The sequence below is a fragment of the Ceratotherium simum genome, chromosome 3, assembly GCF_057802395.1.
Source record: "Ceratotherium simum simum isolate JZ-2026a chromosome 3, ASM5780239v1, whole genome shotgun sequence".
Lineage (NCBI taxonomy): Eukaryota > Metazoa > Chordata > Mammalia > Perissodactyla > Rhinocerotidae > Ceratotherium > Ceratotherium simum.
The window spans coordinates 61675847-61702628 of NC_141902.1; the positions used below are offsets into that span (position 1 = coordinate 61675847).

Below are 26782 nucleotides of genomic sequence, written 5' to 3' on the forward strand. Positions count from 1 at the left end.
GCTAGGGAAGTTTATCCTGCTGACTATGCCAACTGTGGGGGATGAAGAAAATTTCCCTCTACGCTTCTAGGTTCTTCTGGCTGGTCTAAAAGTTAAATTGACAGGAGACAGATCAATAGGAGAAAATCAAATTTATTTAATTTTGTATGTACGGGAGCCCCACATACATGAGAGAGTCAGAGACAGAAAGGTCAAGTGAGGTATTTACGCCATCTTGAGCCAAGGAATGGGATAGGGGCCTGGGGCTTCAGAGGGGAGGAGGGTAATTCACGGGACAAAAAGAGCAGATGTTCACTAATTAGAGGTTTGCCCTGCCATACGGATAGATCATAAAAATTTATTTCTGGTAATAAGTCCTATTATGGGCAAGGCCCCCAATTTCAATTCTTTAAGGGAGAGGTAAAAGTTTCTTTAGCCTGCAGGGTCTTGATTGCCTTTAGCTCAAAATATTCCAGATGCCAAAGTGGCACATCTTGGGGAGGCCTGTTCTGAACCCCTTCATTATCCCCACTTCACAGATAAGGAAACAGACGTGGGAAGTTAAATGAGCAACTTGTCACATGGCTAGAAAGTCGTGGAGCTGGGATGCTGCAGCGTGGATTCCAGAGCTTGGTGTTGAACCGCCATGCTCTGTGCCACCCCAGGTAGAGAAGGTGGTGGAGAAGCCTAGGAGATGGGGGCTGGATTAGGTGGATGGGAAAGTGCTTTGTGACTATAAAGTGCTGTACAGACATGAGTGTTATAGAAAGACGTAAGGATCCCAAGAGAGGGATAAAGTGGTATTGAGCTCAGGGCCAAATCAAGGAAGATCTCTAGGATGAGCTGGAATTTGCTTTGGCTTTGGACCCGTGTTCCTGGGAGTAATGAGGAATGTCCTGGGAGAGTGTGGGGTGGTGGAGGAAATGTTTTCCTCTAGTCCTCCCCCATTAGCTTGGGATGCTGATCAGATTAGCTAAGTGGCACCTGGGCCCAGAAGAAGTGATCAGGACCATAGAAAGCCTTGGGGACCTACAGCCGTGATCCTAGCTGCAGAGAGCATGGTGGGTGGGGGCCACTCTGAGGGGCATAAAGGGAGGCACAGAAGGCTGGTAGCAGGGGTGGAGGTTGGGGGGAGACAGCCTGAGTTCCAATCCTGGCGTTCTACCACACTCTGGTCATGAGGCCATGGGCAACTATACAATGTCTCTATCGCAGTTTCCTCATCTGAAGAATGGGAGTGATAATGGTATGTCCTTCAGAGGCTTGTGCAAATTTAACATGCTAATCTGTGTAAAGTGTTTATTACTCTGATGCCTGGCACACAGTAAGCACTCAATACGAGAGAGCTAGCTATTCCTATTTCTGTTATAATCCCAGAGTACTTGACTGGTGTCACGATTCAGGGAGAAATGGGGTTAGAAGAAAGCAGACACACACGTCTACTTCAATCCACTTTCGGGTAAACCTAAATCTGGTGGGGTGAATTGGTTTGCAAAACAACACAGAATGGCTGTCCCTCTCTTCCACTTTAAGTTTTGTTTTCAACAATCATTAGATTTACTTTTCAGGGAAAGGCAAGGAGTGGGAGGCAGATGAGATAAAGGCCAACGGGCCACCAGGCCTCTGAAACTGGGCTCAGACTGGTCATCAGTGGTGTCTTGGTTGTCACACTCACTGATTTCTGGCATCTTCCCTCTGTAGCTCTGTTGGAATTTGTGAACTCTTGTTAATTAGCCTCCTCAGCCACTTGCATAATGTGGATTTACTCTCCATTCTCAGAAGCAGACATATTCCTGCAGGAAAAGTGCTGATGGGGTGGGAAGTCCTTTCTTGCACAGGTTAATGGCACAACAGAAGGATGACTGTTGGGTGGGAGCTAGAGAGAAGGGAAACCAATATGTACTGACAGGCATTCCTTCACAGGACCAGGCTGGGTGACAGAGTTTGCATGTCGCCATCACACCAGCCCTGCAAAGAAAGTATTTATTAAGTCCATCGTACAGATGAAGAAACTTGCTCAAGGGCCACAGCTAGCCCATAGAGAAGGGAGTCTAACCCAGATCTATTCAACACCAAGGGTCATCCTCTTCCACTGAGGTACATGGGAGGGTTATAGGATTAAAACAAGTATCTTTACTGGTGCTTGAAAAATGACATTTTGCATGCACTTTATACAAAATCCGAGAAACTCCATTGACTCAGAGCTGTAAGGCTGGGCTGACCTGGCTTGGAAAAAGGAATGCTCCATGGAAGGTACAGCTAATTCTACTCATAGGCCACCTCCCAATCCCCAGGAAGCAAAGCACTGGAGGTTAGTTCTGTCTTTTGTCCAGGTGGAAAGCTGCAGTTTGTTGTCATCAGCAAATCAATCTCCATCAGGATATAACTACCTGCAGTTTTATTCTACTATGGTTCATTTGCTCAGTAGCTTTCTGTCAAGGGGGAAGGGAATAGGTCTGAAGCACAAGGAACTATTTCCAGGCTCTGGCCTTTGGAAAAGCAGCCTTGTCCTGTTTACACATCCTCTCTCCAGATTTGCACAACCTGACCAGAGAAACGTCACCCTTCAAGTCCAGGTAAATAGAGGCAGCCAGATAGTGTGGAGTCAGCCAATGGCTACTGAGCAACCAACAGAGGCCAGAACCCTATACTAGGCAACTGTGATAAATACAGAAGAAAAGAGCAGCCCAAGGCTCCTGACTGTGTCTGGATCATCGTCCTCAAAGAGTTGGGTGGAAAGAGTGATGGAGGGCAAAAGGCTGTGAGGAGGGGGTGGGAGGTAGGGGAGGGGGAGAGAGAGAAAACAAGCCTGGTTCCTCTACAGAGCCAGGGAAGGAAATCAGGTAGAAGGGAGCCCCCAGGTCACACGTCTGAATGTGCCACTGCCAAGTCCCCAGAGGCCAAAAAGCCTGGGTCAGCCTGTTCAGAACTGGATTTTCTTCTAACCCTGAAGCCCCAGAATGAAACCAACCAGCTTCCCCCTCTTTCCCACCAGCTATGTCAGAGGCTCTACCAGTAGACCCTCATCTTCAGCCTTCATTACCAATGTTGTTTTTGTTTAACACGGGAAGGGGGGAAAAGTGTTTGTGTAGGGATCTGCAAATAGGTTAAGTTGTGCTGAAGAATGGAGGAGAGAATTAGAGAAGTGGCCCAAACGCCCACCAATAGCTCTGCAACTGAGGTGAGGCCTTCACCAATTAGGATTGGAATGGTGGGGTTCAAATAAAATAATTTATGTGAACTTGTTAAGCCCAGCCTGGTCCCTTGGGACCAAATAAATGTATTCGTTGTTTTCTCTATGGTAGACATTGTCCTTTGTTGGGGGGGGGGGCGGTAACTTACACACTGAGCTGGTACATTTTGTGACTGGCCCCCAGCTTCATCACCTCCACTCCTACCATCCTAGTCCTAGAACTTTCCTCCTAAACGGCCTTCCTACTCTTCCCTCCTCGAGTTTATTCTCCACACAGCAGCCAGAGCCATCTTTTCAAAAATAGAAATTGATCTTGTCACTTTGCTGTTTAAAACTCTTCAAACGCCCCCGTGACACTCGGGAGTGGCATTCAAACACTGTACCACGGGTTACTGGCGCTAACATGGCCTGCGCCCCACTGACGTCATCTCCCGTCCCTCTCCCCACGGCCCCCTCCGCTGCACCCACGCTGCCCTTCCTCTCCGAGCTCACCACGACCTCCCCCTCGGGGCTTTGGTACCAGCCATTCCCTCTGCCCTTGCTACCCGTCCTGGGGGTCTTGTCTGACTGCCCACACTACATTAGCGACCCCCACCATAACTCTGTTTCATTTGCTTCGTAGCAAACGGCGATGACAGGGACTCCCCCGTCCCGTCTGTCGTGTCCCCTTGTTGATTGTGTGTCCCCGCAAGCGCACGAGCCCCGGAAGGGGAGGCCGCGTGTCTGTCTGCTCCGTTGGGGAATCCCTAGCGCCCCGCAGAGCCTGGACACAGTGCTCTCCAGTGTTCCTTGGGTACGTGATCTTTTCAGATTCGCACAATCTTGTGAGGAACGTGAGAAGGAGGTCCTGCCGGGCTCCGCACACGAGTCCTGGTCTGTGTGACCCCAGCCCTCGCCTTCTGCCAGGACACCTCGCCCCCGGCCCCGCGGGAGCAGTTCCCCTTCTCCCCGGCCTTTCTCGCACACTTAAGCCCTCTCCAGGCGGGAGAGCCGGTCTTCCAGGCCCTTCTAAGAGTCTAGGGCCAGTCCTCAAGTCCTCCCGTTTCAGGGGCTCCGAGACGCCGTCCTTTTCCTAAAATGGGCCCTGCCGGGTGCGCGCACCCCCTCCCTAGGCCCCCAGTCAGGCGCGGAAGGGCCCCGCACTATCTGTGGCAAAATGGGGCGGGCCCCTTGGCCCATCAGTAGTATCGGTTCAGCGCCCTCACTCTGTCCCGGTCCCTGCCTAGGGACCCCCCAGGGCCGTGTGGGGGCGGGCACGAGGCTCCAGGCGTCAAGGGCAATGAGGACTTTTCAGGCCCAAAGCGGGGATGGGCCAACTTCGCGCAGCAGAACCTTTCTTCACCAAGGCCTCGTTGCCGGCCGGTCGGCTTTGAAGGAGACGCCCCACTTAACCGTCCCTCCCGCTCGCACCCTCCCCCTCCGGGCCCTGTCTGCGGAGATTCGCCTTCTTCCCTGCCCCGAGTTCGGGGGCTGCTGCCGCGGGAGCGTTCCGCATCGCTCCGGGGGCCCCCAGACGTGGAGCTCCGAAGCCGTCGATAGCGTCTGGCGCTTCTCAGCTCCGGCGGGCACGGGCCTGTGGGTTTTCTCCAGCTAGCGAAGACGGAGGCGGAGGCGGAGGCGGAGGCAGTGGCTTTAGGCCGTGCGGGCCGGGACCGGTGAGACGCGCGCATCATCCGCCATCCGGGGCGCGCGCGGCCCTCTTGGGACCTTGTCGGCGACCCGTAGCTCGGGCGCGCGCCTGTCGCAGCCGCAGGAAGGAGGGGTCCGGCCGAGGCCCGGACGGCGGCCGCCATGGAGATCCCTTCGGCCCGGGGCCGGCGCCTGTGGCCCTGGGGGCGGCCCTGACCGCCCTCCGGCCTGCCTGGGCTGGGTCGCGGACGTGCCCCCGGCAGCCCTCGGCCACCTCCGCGTCCCCGCCGTCCCCGGCCGCGCTGCTGCCTGGGCGCGGCGGCGGCGCCCTGTTGAATGGGCTGTGAGGGCCCAGGTTGGAAGCGCTGGCGAACGCGGCCTCCGGGGGCGCAAGGCAGCAGCAGCGGTGGCGACCAAACGGGTGCTGGAGTTGGCGGCGGCCATGGAGGGCCTGGCCGGCTATGTGTACAAGGCGGCCAGCGAGGGCAAGGTGCTGACTCTGGCCGCCTTGCTCCTCAACCGGTCTGAAAGCGACATCCGCTACCTGCTGGGCTATGTCAGCCAGCAGGGAGGGCAGCGCTCCACGCCGCTCATCATCGCAGCCCGCAACGGGCACGCCAAGGTGGTGCGCCTGCTGTTGGAACACTACCGGGTGCAGACTCAGCAGACGGGCACCGTCCGCTTCGACGGGTAGGTACTGCTCAGCTCCAGCCCCCTCCAGCGCGGGGACCCGCCACTTCGCGGGTCCTCCTCGCCCTCATTCTCTTCACGGAGGTACCATTTCATCCTTCTGGTACCTCCTCCTGCCCCGTTAATGCCCACTTGCTCTTCCAGGGTTGATGCTCCCTCCCATGCTTGACTGCTCATCCTCATCGGCCCTACCGCTTATTCCCTCTGTAGGTAAATAGCCACACCCGCTGCCCTCCTATCTAATAGGTGTTCTTCTCTGTTAGATGGGGTATGGGGGAGGTGGCTGCCTTTCCAGGTTTTGTCTTGATCAGTCCTGGGGTTGTAACCGAAATCAGAAATTAACGAGGTCAGCAATTAACACCGAAGACCTGTGTTTGATGAGTTATCTGGTCACCCAGTTTTTACCCCATCAATGTTAAGTTAAGCCCCTAGAACCAGCAGCAGCTCCAGCCTCTTGAGGGATTGTCAGGCAGCCACACATCCCAGGACATGATTCTGACTCTCCCATTGCGCGGCGGCGATGTGTTAGCTGCAAAAATGGCCCTGGACCTGGTGTAGGAGAGGATGCCATTGTTAAATTACATGTTATCCTGTGATGTTGTGGGGAAGCTTGATAATTTACTGTTGTTCGAGGTGAGGAGTTAAAAAATTCATATTGTGATAGTTAAAATTTGCCGTTTGGGTTTAATTGTACATAGTTTTAGGTATGGTCCAGTGTTGAACACAGAATTGTCAGATTGACCTTACCCTCTTTTCTGTACTGGATGATTAGAAAGTGTTTTACAGATTACAAACTTCATTGATTGCATTTGTTTTTGTTACTTGTGCCAGTACATAAGCTATTCTAGCATCCTCTTCGTTTGAGGTAGATATGGTCCAAGCATAAAGATATGTATGTTTAGTTTTGGTGATTGAGAACTGCTTGGTTAAAACGTGATTAGAAAACCACTTCTTGACCATGACTAGGGCATTGTTGAATTTTGGTTGATTCTTTATTTTAGGTTTAAATGATAAAAGCTTTTTCTTCAGTTTTAGATGAGGGGAAAATATTTTAGAGTACTATGTTTTAATGAAATGATAGCCCACAGGTGGTGGTTAATCTGTGGTACCACCTCTCTAGACATTAAGGAGATGGTCTTTTTCGTGTTGACCAAAGATGGCAACCTGATTCATGTTTGCTTTCCAAAACTTGCTGGCTTCTGTGTCCTTTCTGTAACTCCCTGCCTTCCCACAGCCTTTGCTATACCTAGAAGAGGAGTGAAGCAGAATGACCCCTGAACTTGCAGCACCATTCCAGTGGTGTAGGCACATGATATGAATCTCTGCAGTAACACCTTCTGGGAATACTGCTGCTGAGGAGCTTGCTGAGGCCTATGTGGATGAGGGGAGAATAGTGGTGCGGAAAAATAGTTTTCTAAAGCATTTGGAAAGGCTTTGCTTATTGCTATCTTTCTTCACCATCAAAGAGAAAGGTGTTTTGAGGTGGCAATTAAAAGAACCTGAAATGACTAGACCTGTAGCATTGAGCCTGTATAGTGGTTTACCTTGCCCAGTATTCTGCACTGGCCGGTGAAATTAAGGGGTTCAGTAAGCAAATGTTTATTGAACTCCTGCTGTGTTCCAGGCTCTGTGGTAGGATCGCGTGTGCAGAGATGAATAACATACTGTTCCACTGTGGAGGAAGACAGTCTAGTGGGGGAGACAGAGATATAGATACAAATGAGTAATTGCAGATGCCATGCCATTTAGGGTTATAGAAATCTTTTGGCCTATTCAGGCAGTGCTGCCAGAGGAAGTGCTCAGTTTTCCCTGGGGAATCGGAAGGCTTCACAGGTGAGGTGCTGTTTGAGCTGGGTCTTAAAGGAAGTGAAGAAGAGGGGCACCAGCATGGTAAACCTGCAGGGACAAGTGTTTCAGTGCGGTTGGAGGAAGGGATCCAAGCTGGGGAAATTAAGAAAGAGACTGTGGGAACTGGAGAGGGCTGGAGGCCAAATTTTGATGATCGTTGTGTAAAATATGAAGAGTCAAACTGGTGATTCTGCAATTGCAGACGTTTCTATCGTCTGTGGTTTTGTCTGAGCCCTCCTGAATCTATCTTATTTGTTTATGGATTATTATAATTATGAGTTTATTAGCTGCTGTGAAAAAGTAGTTTAGTATTTATTTTATTAAGTGCTTACTATAGGCCTAGCCCTGTGTCTCATTCTGTGGAGGATACCGAAAAAATAAAAGGTTTCTCCTTTTGAGGAGCTTACCGATTAACAAAGGAGAAGAATTGAAGTTCATGGCCACCTTTCTGCCCACTCATACCACTCCGTGAGGTTATTTTGCAGTTTATCCCAGTCATTTTGGCATTTCAGAACTAGATAAAGAGAGTGTTATTTGCAAATGTCATGATTTCACTTTGCACTCGTTCCAGACGCTGTGAAAATGTTAGCCTGAGTGAGGTGTTAACAGTCTGAAGCTCACTCAGCCCCGGGCGGGGGGCGGGGGGTGGGGGGGGTGCTGGCTTTTGAGAGTACTTAGCCAGGCCCCCTTTAGATTCCATTGGCACTTGAGACCCATGGCCAGGTGGGGCCTAACAGGTTCTCTGTGTGTGCTGAAGTAGATTCATTTCTGAATTTTTAGTCACATGTGTACCATTTTCACAATTTTTTGCCAAATTGTTCATCACCTATCCTGTTATTTTCCTGACATATTTTTTAAAAAAGTCTCACTTCTTAGCTTCATCCTAAGCAACAGTATCTGTATAATTATGGGTTTCATATGGCACATTTTGTGTATGTGTGTGTGTGTGTGTGAGAGAGAGAGAGGCATTAAAATAAATAACATTAAAGGTTTTAAAAAACAGTCTATTTTGCCTGAAAACTTCTATAATACCTTAGGAAACTAAAGTGCATTCATAATAGAGCCTCAAAGGGGAAGGGCCCACCCACCTAGATTAAATTCCATGCTGGTATTTGAGTCCTTGTTCATACTTTTAGTAGTAACATTTGAGATTATTTTTCTTATAGCTTAATACGTGAAGACCAAAATTGACATAGATGAGTAGACAAGGAGAAAAGTTACATCATTGGGAATGAAAGAAGAACCTTTAGTTGGAGAAGGGGACGCTGTTGAGAATGTGATAGAAATGGAAGAGAACAAAGGGGGAGGTGTCATGTTTCCGTGGAGTATTGTGCTGGCCTGAGTTCTGAGGGCCTGACTGCTCTGTGCGAGTTTGTGGGGAACCCCTGTCCTAGCAGAGGTTTGCTGACATGGATGGGAAGGAGAGCAGGACCTCTGGGAATTATGAGGCTTTTTGTTGAGTGTTCTTACTTTGGAAGTCAGTGCTGGTACTAATAGTGTTAATCAATGTCCAGGTAGAGGAAAGGCCTGAGGGGCACATCATCATTTGACTTCATTTAGAAAGTCATTGCCAGTATGTATTTCAAGGAACAACATTTGATCTAATAAATGATTTTAAGGACTTTGGTTAATATAAAGTGCTGATTATTTATATCTAATGAACTTTAATTTCCATTTCAAATGCTTGAACCAGACATTTTTATGTCAAATTGAACCAGGAAATAGATGAGCTTAATTTTATGATCAGAAATGTTATCTTTTATTGTGAAATGTTTGTTTAAAGAGATGAATATCAGATTATAGGTTCTTGGTTTTTAAGACGAAATATATAATATAGCATTGTAATTTTGGACTGATTCTAGAAGGATCGTTGTTTTATAGTGCTTCTCCCATGGCACTAAATAAATATTGGATTAATTTTATTATAATTTTCTGTTATAAAGGTGTTTGGTATTTTGTTTTGAGGCAGTATACGATTATAATTTTAGCTGAATTTTATATACAAAGGAGTGTCATAGATGTTAGGATTATAATTCCCTTTAATCTGTTTAATATTTTTGTTTAGATGTAGAAATTCAAAATTCACTAAGGCTAATGTCTCTGAAGGACTCGTCATTTTATAATACATTCTACAGTGAATTTTTTTGTCATAAACTATTTTAAAAATTTTGATTGCCTCGGTAAAAATAGATAACTGAAACTTTTTTGAGACTCCTGTCATATGACTATATGGAAAATTGGAAATTATTAGGTTATACCAGGAAAAGTATTAAACTATTATAAAAACCCAGTGAAGTATATACTTGTAATTTAATTTTTACTCTTACATCATTAATTCTGGGAAATTTGAGGTCAGAAAAATATTTTAATCACTTTTTATCTCTCATCTTTAAAATGGGAGTCATATTTGTCTTGTACGATTATTGCGAGAGTTACAGATAATGTATGTGAATGCCTGTTTTAATGTAACATTTCTTGAGCTTTAGATAGTTCAGGTTCATGTTCCTGGCGTATAATAATTTTATATTTTTAGAGTGCAAGGAAACATTGTAACTATGTACGAATGTAACTATGTATCACTTTTTTGATAGATTGTATTAATAATCAGTTTGAAAAAATGCTTTTAAAATTGAAACAAATGTTTGAACAATGGCATGTACTATGTTTCGTTACATTTGATACATTTTATAATTTCCAAAGTACTTTTGTATTTGTAATCTCATGTAAACCTTTTAGTTATATATCTGTAAGATGGGCATAATAATAGCATCTACCTCATTGGGTTATTGGGAGGAGGTTATTGTGAGAAGTAAGTGAGATGTATTGCATATTAAGCACTTAATATAGTGCTTGGCACATGGAAAGTACTTTTTAGCTATTAGTGTTCATTTAAGCTGTTTTTCTTTAAATTGATTTGTGCCTCGTTTTTGTTTTTAATTATACCTATTTTTAGTTAAGGTATACATCTAGTAAGGTGTATAAATCTTACGTGTACAATGTGATAAAATTTTAATATGTTTACATTCATGTTATCACCTTCTAGATCAATATGCAGAACATTTTTATCACTCTAAAAGTTTTCCTTGTGCCCTTTCTCAGTCAATTCCCCTCTTTTCTCCTCCCAGAAGTAGTGATTATTCTGACTTCTATTACCATGGATTAGTTTTGCCTTTACTTGAACTTCCTATAAATGGAATTATATAGTACACTCTTTTCTGTCCTGCGTTTTTTGCTTAACAGTTTCTTTGAGATTCACCCATGTAGTTGCATGTATCAGTACTTTATTCTTTTTTTTTTTTTAATGCTTTGTAGTATTCCATTGTATGAATATATGGCAGTTTATCCTGTTGATGGATATTTTAGTTGTTTCTACTATTTGACTATTATGAGTAAAGCTGCTATGAACATTTTTATACATGTCTTCTGGTAGGTATTTGCATTCATTTCTCTTTGGTGGATACCATGGAGTGGAATTGCTGGGTTATAGGGTTGGTGTACGTTTAACTTTCATAGTTATTACCAAACAGTTTTCCCAAAGGAGTTGAACCAAATTACATCCCTACCAGCAATTTCTACCAGCAGCGAGAATTTGAGTTGCACCACATCCTGCCAACACTTAGTATTGTCATGTCAGTCTTACTGATTTTAGCTATTCTGGTGGGTGAATATTGGTAACTCCTGGTTTTAATTTGCATTTCCTTGGTGAGTAATTATCTTGAACATCTTTTCATATATTTATTGGTCATTTGAATATCTTCTTTTGTGAAATATACTTGTTCAGTCTTTTCACCTACTTTTTAATTGGGTTGTTTTCCTTTTTCTTATTGATTTGTCAAATACATCTGTTGCAAATGTCTTCTAATGAGTGGATTGCTTGTTCACTTTCTTCACAATGTCTTTTGATGAATAGAAGGTCTTAATTTTAATGAAGTCTAATAAATCAATTTTTTTTCTTTTATAGTTAGTGCTTTTTTTGCATTTTGTTTAAGAAATCGTCATCAACTCCAAGGTCATGATGGAGATAGTCTTTTTTTTTGGAAACTTTTATTGTTTTTCTTTTCATATTATAGGTATGCTGCTTCTCTAATTATTGTGCATAGTGTGAGGTAAGAGTTAAGGTTAATTTTTGCCCATACAGATATCTAATTGCTTCAGCACCATTTATTAAAAAGATCCTACTTTCTACTTGAGTTTCACTGGAGCTTTTGTCATAAATCAAGTGACTCCGTATGTGTGAATCTATTTCTAGAGTTTATTTTGTGCTATTGATATGTTTGTCTATCCTTGTGTCAGTGACACACTATCTTAATTACTGTAGTTTGTCTCCAACTTTTTTTTTCTTTCAGGGTTATCTTGGTTGGTCTAGTTCCTTTGCGTCTTTATATACATTTTAGAATTGACTTGTCAGTTTCTACACATGTGGGGATGCATGCGAGTGCTTGTGTGTGCGTGTGTGTGCACACACACCTGCTGGGGTTTTGACTTGGATTGCATCGAATCTGTAGATCATTTAGGGGGAGAATAAATATCTTAACACTTTCTAACTATGAACATGGAATATTTCTCCATTTATTTAGATGTTCTTTAATTTACCTCAGTAATGTTTTGTAGTTTTCAATGTAGAGATCTTGTACATTTTTCATTAGATTTATTACTAGATATTGATATTTTCTAATGTTGCGATACATTTTTTTTTGACAGTGAAAGAAAAGGTTTTTGAACTTTGTGTAATAATCACAATAAAAATGTAATAAGTGAATTTTAATTAAGCTGAATTGTTTGCAACAGGCATAGTTGGGAACCACCAGAACATATCATTGATGTAATGTCTTATTTTCTTGATTCATTCTTTAATTTAAAAAATCAGTTAACAATTAAATGGCATTTTAAAAATTAATATTTTAAGAAGAAACTTCAGAAGGCTTTTAATTTTTTTTGAGGTATATCTTCCATACAGTAAAATGCACACATCTTAAGTGTGCAGTTTGATGAGTTTTTTCCTAAATATCCATCCATGTAGCCACATTCAGATCAAGATGTAGGACATTTCTAGTAGCTTTAAGCCTCTTCCCAGTCGATTCTACACCCTCCCCTGTAGGTAACCCCATAGGTAACTTACTGAGAAGGTTTTTGCTTATAAACATTTTGTGTTATTATCTGAAACTGAAGAAATAATTGCTTGAATTATTATGAAGTGGGTCTTTTATTTACAGTGGAAATGATGGATGGTGTTGTTAATTGGGGTTAACCTCTGATATTTATATTATTCCAGAGGGGTTGTACTCTTTCACTTCATGGGAGATATAATCCGACCTGTATTATAACATAAGGTTGTAGAGTGAGAAGCTCACCAGTGAGATTTGTGGTATATATACATAATTGCTCTAGTGAATATTGCTTTTGATTGACCTTTTTCCTTAACACTTCCAAGTATACTTATTTTAGTCGTTCTAGCACAGTAGATCTAAGTATCTCCAGCAAAAAATCTACTTTTTAGGTCTGATGGTCAGTAATAGGATAAAAAGTTGGGAAATGGAGGGAAATTGGAAGTGGAAAGGTGGGAAAGATTGGCCTCCTAGCAAGAGTCTAATTTTGTTTTAGTGAACCTAGCACGTATCAGACATTCAGTCGGTAAGTGGTGATGACTATGAAGGCACAAAGTCCAGTTAGTGACTGGGGGTCAGGGAGGATGCCTACTTGGCTTTTGGAAAGTACTAATTGTTTCCTGCTGTTAGTGTTTTTCTCCAGTAGTTTAATTGAGGGGCACACATAGATACGCAATATACATACATACGTATACATATATATTTTTAAAACTTTTTAATAGGAGTATAACATATAGAGAAAAACGCACTAATTACAAGTGTATAAAAGTTTCATGAAGTGAACATATTTGTTTAATAAAGTCCCCTTTGTGCTTCCTCCCATTCATTACCTCCCACCTGAGGTAACCAGTATCCTGACTTTTGACACTACAGATGACTATGTAAATGTAATAATACAATAGGTACTGTGTTTGGTGGACTTCTTTTGCTGAGCATCATGTTTATGTGAGCCATCCATATTGTTGTATGGAGCAGTAATTTTTTCATTCTCATTGCCATAGTAGAGTAAGTATAATATTTGATCAGCTTAGATAATCTTAGGGAAAAATTATCTGCTTAAATACTTTTCTTCCTAAAGCAGTTTCTAACACAATTTCAATGTAACGATTGGGGTGACTGCTTTCTTACTGACATATTGAAAGAAACTGTGGTACTTGGGGGATACTAAGGAGGAACATGCTGTGCGCTTAACATCCAGTGCATCAGCTTGATGGTAAAGAAGTTACAAACCTCCATACATTTCCTGTGTGTTTTCTGAAATTTATTTACTTTTGCTAGTAGAAAGTTGGTGATTCTTTTTTTTTCCTAGGTTTATATACGTTAGTAATAACAGTAATAGCTAACATTTATTGAGCTTATGCTAGGTATAAATACTAGGCAAAGTGCTTTACTTAAATTACCTGATTTTATTTTCACCAAAACTAATGTTTTATTAATGTTCTGTAGATTGAGGTTTTGGTTAGGGCAGATGAATGCATTCTTTAAACTTACGTTATGGCATGTGGCCTCCGTTTTCTAACTGTGTTCTTTTCATGAATAGGTATGTCATTGATGGTGCCACCGCTCTTTGGTGTGCAGCAGGAGCAGGACATTTTGAAGTTGTTAAACTTCTAGTCAGTCATGGAGCCAACGTGAACCATACCACAGTAACTAACTCGACCCCTCTGCGGGCAGCATGCTTTGATGGCAGACTGGACATTGTGAAATACTTGGTTGAAAATAATGCCAACATCAGCATTGCCAACAAGTATGATAACACCTGCCTAATGATTGCAGCATATAAGGGACACACTGATGTGGTCAGATACCTTTTAGAACAACGTGCTGATCCCAATGCTAAAGCACATTGTGGAGCCACAGCATTGCACTTTGCAGCTGAAGCTGGGCACATAGATATTGTGAAAGAGCTGATAAAATGGCGTGCTGCTATCGTAGTGAACGGCCATGGAATGACGCCATTAAAAGTAGCTGCCGAAAGTTGTAAAGCTGATGTCGTGGAACTGCTGCTCTCTCACGCTGATTGTGACCGAAGAAGTCGAATTGAAGCCTTGGAACTCTTGGGTGCCTCCTTCGCAAATGACCGTGAGAACTATGACATCATGAAGACATACCACTATTTATATTTAGCCATGTTGGAGAGGTTTCAGGATGGTGATAACATTCTTGAGAAAGAGGTGCTCCCGCCAATCCATGCTTATGGGAATAGAACTGAATGTAGAAATCCTCAGGAATTGGAATCCATTCGGCAAGACAGAGATGCTCTTCATATGGAAGGCCTTATAGTTCGGGAACGGATTTTAGGTGCTGATAATATCGATGTTTCCCATCCTATCATTTACAGGGGAGCTGTATATGCGGATAACATGGAATTTGAACAGTGTATCAAGTTGTGGCTTCACGCCCTGCACCTCAGACAGAAGGGTAACAGGAATACCCACAAGGATCTTCTTCGATTTGCTCAAGTTTTCTCACAGATGATACATTTGAATGAAACTGTGAAGGCCCCAGACATAGAATGTGTTTTGAGATGCAGTGTTTTGGAAATAGAACAAAGTATGAACAGAGTAAAAAATATTCCAGATGCGGATGTCCACAATGCTATGGACAATTATGAATGTAATCTCTATACCTTTTTGTATTTAGTGTGCATCTCCACCAAAACACAGTGCAGTGAAGAAGATCAGTGCAAAATTAACAAGCAGATCTACAACCTGATTCACCTTGATCCCAGAACTCGCGAAGGTTTCACCTTGCTGCATCTAGCTGTCAACTCGAATACTCCAGTTGATGATTTCCACACCAATGACGTGTGCAGCTTTCCCAACGCGCTTGTCACAAAGCTCCTGCTGGACTGTGGTGCTGAGGTGAATGCTGTGGACAATGAGGGGAACAGCGCCCTTCATATTATCGTTCAGTACAACAGGCCCATCAGTGATTTTTTGACCTTGCACTCTATCATCATTAGCCTAGTTGAAGCTGGCGCTCACACTGACATGACAAATAAACAGAATAAGACTCCACTAGACAAAAGTACAACTGGGGTATCTGAAATACTACTTAAAACTCAAATGAAGATGAGTCTCAAGTGCCTGGCTGCCCGAGCAGTTCGGGCTAATGACATTAGCTACCAAGACCAGATCCCCAGAACTCTTGAAGAGTTTGTTGGATTTCATTAAGTGACTAGATATGTAAAATCGTTTAATGTGGTGCTAAAAAGTAAAGGACTTTAATCACAGACAATAGAATTATGTGTTCATAAATTCTAGTTTTCTTTCCGCTACCCTTCCTCCCTACCCATCCTTGGTTCTGTATCTGGTCTTCTTGCTTCAGATGGTAATTGATTTCAGATACACTAAACAAAGCCACATTGTTTAGGTGTAAGTATAATCTAAGGTGTTTGGATATTGGTCACTTAACTATTTTCCTTTCTTTTTTTTAAAGGAATGAATGTAAAATATTTTGTTTATGTAACAGGGACATTTATGATTTGGGTTAACAATGTTTTAAAAAACTGCCTACAAAAGTATTTCTGTTAAGCCTGTGTCAGTGTATTATCCTTGCAGCAGTTTTGAGGATTTCATGAAGAAAAACAACTGAAAAGGAGCATTGAAAGTAATGGGATACCCGGGTGTTCTGCACATGCCAAACTGCTAGTTTTCACTCTTCTGTTCTTTATGTGGAGTGATACGATACATTATAACATCAGGAGAATTTAAAAAATATAGCTACAGATTAATCTGAAAAATGTGCTAATTTACTAATACAAATTTATAAAGTTAAATCCATTGAAATTGTTGCATTATGCTGGGTGGTATGTACAAAGTAGTAATAATCTCACAGCAACTTTTCAGAGAATATTGATGGACTATTTGCTTTTAGGCTTGAATTCTAAAATTCTTTGAAGTCTGTTTTAATGTAATTTATTGAAATTGCAGCAGTCTGCATTTGAGTCAGCTCACAGACTTGTGAAAATTATGAATGCTGTGGAAACAAATTGTCACAATATAGTTACACATTCTATTTTTGTCCTCTTCTCTCTTTCCTCCTGTGTGTTATTTTTTAAAATTTGGTAACTGCTTTTCCAGAGGGCATTATTTGTGCCTCCCTAATAAGGTTTTTGTGACAGATGAAAAGAACCCAGGATATTTTTCACTTTCTTTACTTAGCTTGTGATAAGAAGTAGAAAAATCACTAGTGTGGTATAGGAAATTAAATGTTTTTGATGATGAAAATAATTCGCAATGCCAGTTTGAAAGGTATTTCTGAGAGCTGCAAATTTTTCAACTCCGAAATGTCATTTATTCCGACAGGCTGTACAGAGGTCCTTATGTTTTTTTTGTTTTGTTTTAATGGCAACATTTTAACTGTCCTACTAAAAGAGTATTCTGTGATTATCTTTTAAGCATCACAGAAATTCAAGTAAAGGATACATACCTATTTCTGTCGATGTTAAAAATGATAAAGTAAAATTAGCTATAATCTGTATTTTTCTCTCTAGTGCCAAATGAATGCCTTAGCTCCTCATCGTGCATGGTACTGTCAGTGAAGACCTGCAGCTTTTTGTTCTTTAATGAAAAGCACTATAATGATGTAGCAACATCAGGTATAAACTAAAAAAAAAAAAAAACTTCTAAGGTTTCAGTTAACATTTTGTGTATGGATAGTGCTTTGTGAAGTCTAAGAGAAAGGTTGCAGTTGGATCAGTATAAAACATAATGACCAAGCCAAAATCAGCACCTAGGGCCTTAAATAAAACAGAGATGCCCCACAAAATGAACTATGGGAGGGAGTGGAAGGAGGAGCTTTATAAACTCCCCCCACCCCCAGGAATGCAAGATACTTTTACAGCTACCGTAGTTATTATACTCTGGTTGTCTTCTTGCTTCAGTTAGGAATGTTTTGATGGTAAATTCTGCCATGGTATTATATTTCTGTTTTCCTAACCTGAGATTTTTAGAAGGAACGTTTTTAGGATGGTTTGAAGGGAGGTATTTGAAGGCGCCCTAATTTGAAAATTACTGGCCTTGATCCTCCTGGTGTGAATCAAGGAAATACTGTACCTTGCCCTTGGCAGCTCAGGGCCAGAAAGAGAAAATGCACGTCCTCAAGGTGAGTGAATCACGCCTTTTCCATGGCTCAGATCAAACTTGTATTTTTCAGACTTCAAGGCCTGCTTATTTGATAGTCTGAGGAATGGCTTTGGTACTTGGGATTCAGTCATTTCCATTATTAATGTTTATGATTTTTAAACACCAAAACTTAAAATATCAGATATTGTTGCATGTTTTAAAAACCATTTCATCCCTTTGGCTACCCAGGACCAGCACTGTTTTAGATATTACTTATGAGGATAATGATTATATGTACATATTCAGACATCAAAATTTAATGACACTCAGTGTTTTTGAGAAGGGGAGATGAGTGCTGGAGACAGTAATACTTCTGATTGAAATGCTGACAGAGCTGGAGAAAGAATTTGAAGACAGTGGAATAAACTATGAACTTTGCTAATGGTAACCGAGTTTTTTTTTTTTTTTGCTGTAGTATAGTAGTACATTGTGCACTATATTGCTAAGGATCTCATTCTGTTTTGTAAAACAAATCCAAATATGTATTGTGAAACACCTGTATAAAACCATTTTTGAAACCAGTGATCTATATGCCTGTTTTTTTAATTTGTTTTTGGTACAATTATTTTAAAATATGTTTAGCCAAACCCTTCCCAAGCTTAAGTTTTTTTTCCCCCCCAAGGAAAATAAATAGGTATGAAAGGTGATAGTTCTGTATCTCAGCTCTGAGAACTCTAGGCATTCTCCATTTCCAGCCACTTTTGTCATTTTATGTTTATTATTGGTAGAATTATGCTTTGGATTGTAAGTTTTCCTTGATAACATTACAAATTTATTCAAAACTTCTTTGTCTTGCTCAGTAATTGTCATGTAAATTTGGTTGAACCAGAGTAGAGGCCCAGGTGTATGAATGCCTGGGCAAACCATGTGAAACTTCAGTGGGTCTTATGCCTTTAATAGAGTTGGTAAAATTGAACTCTTGAGGTTAGGTAACTATTTAACTCAAGGAACAGGCAGCAAATCCATCCCCTCACTTGATAAAGAGAGGCAAATTTTTGACATAGGAACGCTGACACAACCTGGTTTTTTTCAGTCTACCCTGGATTGCTCTAGAAGGCCGCAGTCCAACTACCTTAAGGTTCTGTGCTCTGGGAACTTCAAACAAACAGACCGAAAAGCAAGCTTTGGTCTGCTTATTTCTGGGAAGGGTTTCGTTTCATTATAATAATAGTTGATTAATAACTGGTAATTATGAGAACTTAGGTAGGTAGGCTAGCACTGTTTGAAGTAAAATACGATTTGGGGGCAGCAGCTCCCTAAGCATCAGCTCTGCATTTGGCAAGTGTTTTTGAAAATTAAAATCTCGCAGGAACAACACTCGGTCAGCAGTTTCCACTGCAGTTGAGGCAGCTACTTTATGGATAAGACCATTTTGGATTATTCAAGCAGAAGCTTTTTTTTTCCCCAGAATGGGGCGGGGTGAGGATAAGTTGCTGGACCTTGGATTACAGTTTGCTGGTTTTAGAAGCAGCCAGTGATTGAACTTGTGAGTTAAATGGATAAAAGTATAAAGGACTTGTTTCTTATGGTAGATTTTCTGTAAAAATCTTAAATGCTCTTTTCCAGGCTAATCAGATGTATCAATGTACAGAAAACTTCTATTTTCCTCACTGAATATACTGTAACATTAAAATGGGTTAAAGAAAACAAAACTCTGCGTTTTGCTCGTGAAAAGTTATTAGTCCATAAGATTTTAAGCTGTGTGTTCATTCCTGTTCTGAAAATGCACAGCTCTGCTCTGGATACCCTCTCTGGAAAGTAGAAAGCTCCTGATTGTGTAATGGCACATTGCAGGGCTTTCTCATACATTTTTGGCACACTTGCCTAAATCTTCCGATGGGATGGGTTGTACAGCATCCCCTCCCCCAAATATGGGATCTGAAATAAATACTACGCTGATAATAGTGATAGATGTATTAATTTTTAAAACTGTAGAGTAAATGTGGTCTCTAGTCCTAGGTTTGTGGTGTGTTCATTTGTGTTAATGTGTAGGGAAGGGACATTGACTTGATGGTTATGGGGAGCGTATCTTGATGTGTGTGCAGGGCTGAGTATTGCTAAATTATTAACAGCTTCTCATGTAGGGTGAGTCATGTGAGAGTGGCCTGATCAGAAAAATGAAGGAGCGAAGATGCAGCTTTGCCAAGTGATGGAGTGAACAAGGTTTTGTATCTGTTTTTTATCAGGTGGTGTAAAATCTGTGCATGGCTTTTTTTGTTGTTGCTTAGTAATTGATAGAGGACAAAAGATGAGGGAAAAAAACCTCGGCTTTGCTAACCAATCTTTTCAGAGGTACATAGTTGAGGAGTAAAATCGGACAGGCCTAACATGTTGAAAAGATCCTATCCTTTATACTATTCACCCCATCCTGCAATCCTCCGTATAGAGGAACTACGTTGTTGTATTCTAGTAATTCACTGTGCTTTATAACAAACCAGTGATGTCATTCTATTGTGCACTTTTGTCAAACCATTTACATGACTTTAATAAACATAGTAAACTTGCTGACTGTACCAGAGGTCTATTAGTGATTTATATAGTGCATGACATTTTATACTTGAGTTTGACATGTAGAATCATTTTTAATTTTGTGGCAATTGACAGTCCTAATAGCCCAGCTAATTTGAAACTAACAATATTGCTGTGTAAAAGGAAAAAATGGTGTTTGTGTTCAGTAAATGTTTGAAAAAAAACTACCTTGAAGTTTGTGTCTTTATTGTTCAGTGTGCCTTAGTTGAGATGATCTTTTGTTGAATTCCCTTTAAAAAGTTGTCAAAGTTATACTTGTGCGTGGGGAAAAAATTCAGATAGTAAGGAAAGATTGAAATAGTAAAAAAAAAGAGTTCTCTTCCCATCTCTCCCTACCTCCCAGTAGGACTCTTGAGAAGACAATCACTATTACTGTTTTTTGAGTAGCTTCTCAGAATTTTTCTGTGCATATATGTATTTTTTCTCCTTTTCATTTTTTAAAAATGCAAATGGAATTTTACCTTTCCTGTACTATTCTGCATCTTGTCTTTTTCATTTAATATATCTTAGACATTTTTTCGTTTTGGTTGGTAGATATAGATTTTTTTTTAAAACTTCATAGCATTTAATTCTATGGATGGGCTTAAAGTATATTTAACCAGACCTTATTGTTGGACTTTTAGGATTTCAGTTTATTGAAATAATGCTCAGTGAACATCCTTATATACTATATTTATAGAACAAATTCATTTCTAGCACTGGAACTTCTGGTTTAGTGACTATTTAAAATCTTGATGGAGGTTACCCAGTTGCCTGCCATCTCCCTACACCATTGTTGACGTCAGATATTTCCTAATCATTTCGTTTTTGCCAAGGTGATTAATGAAAAATAGTATTTCATGGTTTTGATCTGTGTTCCTTTATTATGAGTGAGGTTGACTCTTCTGTCTATTTACTGACCTTTAGAATTTCTTTTGTTTGCTTTTGGGTTGTGGTCTTTTGCTTACTACTTGTTAGAAATGCTTTGGGAGTTTAAGGAAATTTTGTCTGTCATATGTCACAGTTTGTAGTTTGTTTTTTTGACTTTATTAAATATAGTAGTTTTTATATCTGCTGAGTTCTATATCTTGTAAAGTTGTCTCCATTCCAAGATCATAAATCTTTTTTACCCATGTTTTCTTCTCATGCTTTTATGGCTTTTCCCTCGCTCTTCTCTTTTCTCTCCTCTTCCTTTTTTTTTCCTCCTCTTCCTCCTCTCCTTTGCTTTAAATCTTTTATCTACCTGGAATTTATTTTGATGCATGTAAGGATCCAGCTAGCCAAGGACTCCTTTAATTATTTTCTACTGAATTTGAATCATAAACTAAATTCCCGTAATGTAATTGAATCTTTTTCTGGGTTCTCTGTTCTCTTCTGTTGATCTAGCAATGTGGTGGAGCTCTGGGGAATATTGTCAAGGCTCTGTCACTTATCCTTAGCTCTATCACTTATTAGCTCTGTGACTTAGGGCAAGTTTTCTATCCAAGCCTCAGTTTTTGTAAATTGGGCCAATAATATTGTCTAACTTGGACTGTGATGAGTAAATGGGAGAATTAAAATGTTTAATATAGTGCCTGACACATAGTGAAGTGCCTGGTAATTGTTAAGTAGTAGTGGGGCAAATATTTCTTCATTTTGGGGGGGAAGGTAGATAATTGTTTTCATTACTGTATGTTTATTTTTCCACATGAACTTTGGTGTCATTTTATCATGGTGAAAGATTATTTTGTTTAGCATTGAATTAATAGATTAATTTAGGGAGACTTGCCATTTCTAAAGTCTGAGCCTTTTTATCCAAAAGAAGGATATGCCCATTTAGTGAAGTCTTATGTCTCTATCCAGAGATTTTTTTTTTTTTTTTTTGGTGAGGAAGATTGTCCCTGAGCTAACATCTGTGCCAATTTTCCTCTATTTTGTATAGAGGGATGTTGCCACAGCATGGCTTGATGAGCGCTGTGTAGGTCTGTACCCGGGATCTGAACCCACGAACCCTGGGCTGCCGAAGTGGAGCGTGCAAACCTAACTACTACACCACTGGGCTGGCCCGCAGAGATTTTTTTAAAGTTTTTTTTTTTTTAATGAAGTTCTTGCAAATATCTTTCTTTTATTACCATTTGGTTTTTTGTTTGTTTATATTGTGGATAGGAGCTTTTCTTCCATTACATATACTTATAAATGTTAATGATTTCACATAGGCATTTTAATGGATTTGCCTTTTTTTAAAAAAATAATTTTTCAGTTGCTTCTTTTGGATGTCCCAGATACACTAATCATTTATGAGTAATGATAATTTTGCCTTCTCTTTTCTGGTATTCATACCTCGTATTTCTTTCTTTTACCCAATTACATTGGTTAACATTACCAGAAGAGTATTCAATAGTGGTATTGGAGCACATCCTCGGCACATGTTTGTTTTCAAATTTAGATTTAGGGAGTCATTCCAGTCCCTTTATAGAGGTCTGAAAAATCATTTAGTGCAATTCTCTCATTTTATAGTTGAGGATACAGGCCTAGAAAGAAGTGACTTGTCCATCCAAGGTCACACAAGGACTAAGTGTCAGAGCCCAGGGTAGGCTCTGGGTCTCCTGACCCACAGAACAGTGCTCTTTCCCTATAAGACTCTCATGCCAGTACCAGCGATCATCATCTTAGGATCTTGGCCAGATCTGTGCCTGACAGCAGTGTCCCACTGGGCTGCAGAAATCATTCAGATAAATTCTAACTCTTTTTTTCTGTGTTTCAAGTAATGTCTGCTGTATTAAAGTAACAGACAAGCAGACTAAAAAAAACACTGCCAGTAGTATATTTCATCAGATATTTGATCTAGAAAATTTCAGTATGAGATGCAAATTTCAGGTGGTTCACAAAATCTTAGCTTGTTGGCAACCTTAGACAAAATTGTATTTTCTAATTTGCCTGTGCTTTGTAAATTTTGTGTGCTCAGTCCATCCCAAGAGCAGGACTGAGGTTTGCTCCAGCCTCAATCAATGGGAACAAAATCTTAGAAATTAGCATTTGTTGAGCACCTACTGTGTCAGGCACTATACCAGGGATGTACATACAAAAATAAGAAAGATGGTCCCTGCTCTTGATAAGCTTGTCATCCAGTTAGATGCCCTTATTTGAAATCTGATTTTCTATTTTTCCTCAAATTTTAATTTCCCAAACAAAAGTTTATGATGCTACTTTTTGACTCTGGCTTGGGCCACTTTCTGAAAACATTTCATAAAATATTATCATTTGAGTTGCTGCTCGTTGTTTTTTCGTGTAGAACCAAGGAGATAAGAACAAAGAACATGCAAGTCTGATGAGAAAGGACCAGTCCATGAGGGAATGTGCCCCCTCCTTTTTAAAAAAAATATTTTTCTGCTCAGATCCCACTTGGAGCCTCTGAGTTTGCTGGGTACATTTTGGCCTGTATCTTATTGAAAAGTTTCAGAGCCTAGGTGCCAGGCCTCTAACCCTCTCTTCACACTAAACCAGCAAAGCTCTTCTGTTCCTGTTTCAGTTTCTGTTTTGGAACATGCTGTCCTACTTTAGTGTGATGTCAAAGTTAATAGAATAGACAATGACACAAAAGCACTCAAGGTTTTATGGTGGTCGATTAAGCTTGACTGCCCTTTGAGAGGAGGCTAGTTGATGTTAATACTAATATCAGGGTGATTTGGGGGGTTTATTTGTAATCATAAGAAGTAGTGCAGAATAAAGGGCTGGCACAACCTCCAGCTGAAGGTAAAGACCAAGGCCAGCGTGGTGTTGCATGAAAAAGGGACCTTAACTACTAATGGCTGGATTAAGTCAAGTCGCCCTAGGCACATCTGCTGGTAGAGAGACCCAGCCACTTCTTGTCTGGGGTGAGGCGTGGCTGCAGTGCGTCATTGTGCCAGAAGAGGGTAATGATTAAGCCAGCTGTTTCTAGTACAGGCCGCTTGGCATCTTAGGGCTTGAAGCCAGGGGACTGACTCAGGTCTAGTGTCTTATTCTGGGAGAGTATTGACACTAAAAGCTCTTGAATACTGATGGAGATAGCAACTTGTCTTTTAAAGTCCTCTAGGAAGAGCGAGTTCTCCCAGAAACTCTTCCCCATTTCCCTGGGCAGTTATCCTCCCTCTCTCTGTTGTGTTCATGTTAGCATTTTGCGCCTCACACCTGATACCTGCCTTGTTAAGGAATACCATCTTTTGTAACAAAAGGAAACCCCAGAAACTACACTCTTTTCACTGGAAGAACGCCCCTTGGGGGTTTCTGCTGATGACTGCTGCCACCAAGATAGGCCCAAGGACAGCTGAGCAAGGCTGCCCTGTTTAAGAAACTGACATTGAGGTTTAGAGAAGAACAATATTATAACTCTGGCTTGCTGGTTCTATAAGTTTAATGTGATTAGAATTACCTCATAGAAATCCAATCTGTGAGGTCTGGGGTGGAACTTAGTCTATGGTTCTCATTGAGGCATCTCTGGGACCCCACTTTGAGATGCTCAGCTCTGGATAGATAATCTACTGTAAGAGGCACAATTTGCCCTCCAAGCTCGCATGCCCATCTAATGCCAGAAAGAAGTGGCACTCTTGCCTGGATTTCTCCTTGCTGGCTCTCAGCTCTCTGGAACTGAGGGACACCGTAATTGATGTCCATGTCTTGCAGAACACTGTGCACAAGGGCCTGAGGCCTCTCTTGAATCTACCTGAGGTCTGCCCCTCAGTTTCTGTATCTTCTCTGAGGGCCTGCCCCCATCCCACATGGGGTCTCACCATGTCAGAACCCACAGTGCAACTGCCCAGGACATCGTGCACATCTCACTTCACAACTCCTTATTGGAGGTCTTTCTCCTCTACTAGACAGTGAGCCTAGAACTTAAGAAATTTTGACGATCTGTGGACCAAATTCTAAAACCACCTTTTATTGGTAATTTGGTTTACAAGAGTCAGATCTTGTGTACTTGTTTACTGCAGACTTGCTTAAGTACCACGTGGCCACCTGGAAGTCAAAGCTGCATGTTTAGAGTAGTGTCTAGGATGGGCCAGTGATGCTTTTAAAAAACTGAACCTGGTGCAGGCCCGGGGTTTGTGGGTTCAGATCCTGGGTGCAGACCTACACGCTGCTCATCAAGCCATGCTGTGGCAGCGTCCCATATACAAAGTAGAGGCAGATGGACACGGATGTTAGCTCAGGGACAATCTTCCTCACCAAAAAACAAACAAAAACCCTGAACCATTTTTAAGTTGATTACACTTCATGTTAACATTCTTCAGTTCAGCCCTTAGCTCCATCATAAATAATTATTCTTTACCAGATAGAATATTGCTAATAACATCCATCTTTAGACCACAGTATGAATTTTAATGTTGAGTTGAGGTTGCATTTTGGGCTACTTGCCATTAAATGCCAAAACTGCTTCAGAGTCTGCTGTAAGTCTCCCCTCCTAGACAACAGCAAATGTGCCCAGCTCTTTCAAGAGCCCCCTTGGGACTCTGAGGATCCTGGAGAACTGGGCGACATCTCCTGCAGCGAATCTCACTCTGGAGACTTGCTGGAAGGAGAAAGTCTGCCAAACTCCAGGCCGGGGCTGAGTGAACTTGAACAACATGACGATGACAGCACAGTTCCCGTTACTCCTCACAGAAGGTCACCTATGCATGTTAACCACTTGTTTGTTTTCTAGCCATATATTACCTGCCTGTTGACCTCAACTCACATTAGAGTCACCAGGGAACTTTGAAACCAAAATGATGTCCTAGCCCCTCTCCCAACCAGTTAAATCTGAGTCCCTGAGGTGGGGCCCCTGCCTAAGTATCTTTTAAAGCTCCCAGGTGATTCTAATGTGCAGCCAGGCCTGACAAACATTGCTCTATCATGAGGCTTTACTGTCTATAAAATGGATCTTCTCTGCTTGCCCTACCCGGCACTCTCAAGGCCAGTCTTGGACATTTATACCCCAGAGCAAATAAATTCAAAAAGGGAGAACTGATAAGAGAAAGAGAAGAAGACGGAAACACAATGCAAGGGCTGAAGGCCTTGAAGATACAAGCCTCCCATTTTTCCACCTTTTGACCATTTAGTTGTTCTTGGTGTAGGACTGGGGGAGGGTGTGGGGGAACTGTGGAGTCCTGGGGTAAAGGCTGCCTCTGAGAGTCCAGAGGTTGCAATTTGGTGACCTCTGTGCTGCATGTGACCTGCAGACACATTTTGTTTGGCCTGCAGTGTGGTTGCATGTGGCAATTTACAAAATGTGAATGCCAATCTCTAAAAGTAAGATTTCACATAAAAGCATTCTCTGAGTTGATGGTGTTTGACAGAAGACTTGGTGCTAAGTCAAACAAGGTGCTTCTGAGTGTGGGCTCATTGCTTCTCCTTTAGCCAGGTTACTCTATTCATGAGGGTAATGACTCGAAATATGATTTTAAAATGTTTCCTTCTGATTTGGTTTCACCATTTGAGCAAAAATATTCCCAGAGAGTTACTTTATATCAATTCCTTCTGCTCTTTCACTAAGCCCTTCTGAGGCTGGGCTAGAATTTGAGACAGCACTCCTGAGATTAGTCTTAATTTTGCTGTGGAACCTAGGACTATCTCTCAATGTCTCTGGTTCTGAATGTCCTCATGGGGCAACAAGATGAAATAATTTCTAAGAGTCTGCTTCTGGCTTCCTGGGAGTCCAATGGCACAAGAATAGAATGGAGACAACTTGGTTTAAGAGCAGCTTG

The 26782-nt window shown here is 41.5% G+C and overlaps 1 protein-coding gene across 1 annotated transcript; it reads left to right on the forward strand.

Annotated features, from left to right (window-relative positions):
* The first annotated feature begins 4597 nt into the window (after positions 1 to 4597).
* Positions 4598 to 18098, forward strand: FEM1B (fem-1 homolog B). The gene is made up of 2 exons (XM_004421744.3): positions 4598 to 5491; positions 13985 to 18098. Exons 1-2 carry the CDS (start codon positions 5244 to 5246, stop codon positions 15618 to 15620), a joined length of 1884 nt encoding a protein of 627 aa, XP_004421801.1. The 5' UTR covers positions 4598 to 5243; the 3' UTR covers positions 15621 to 18098.
* The last annotated feature ends 8684 nt before the right edge of the window (positions 18099 to 26782 follow it).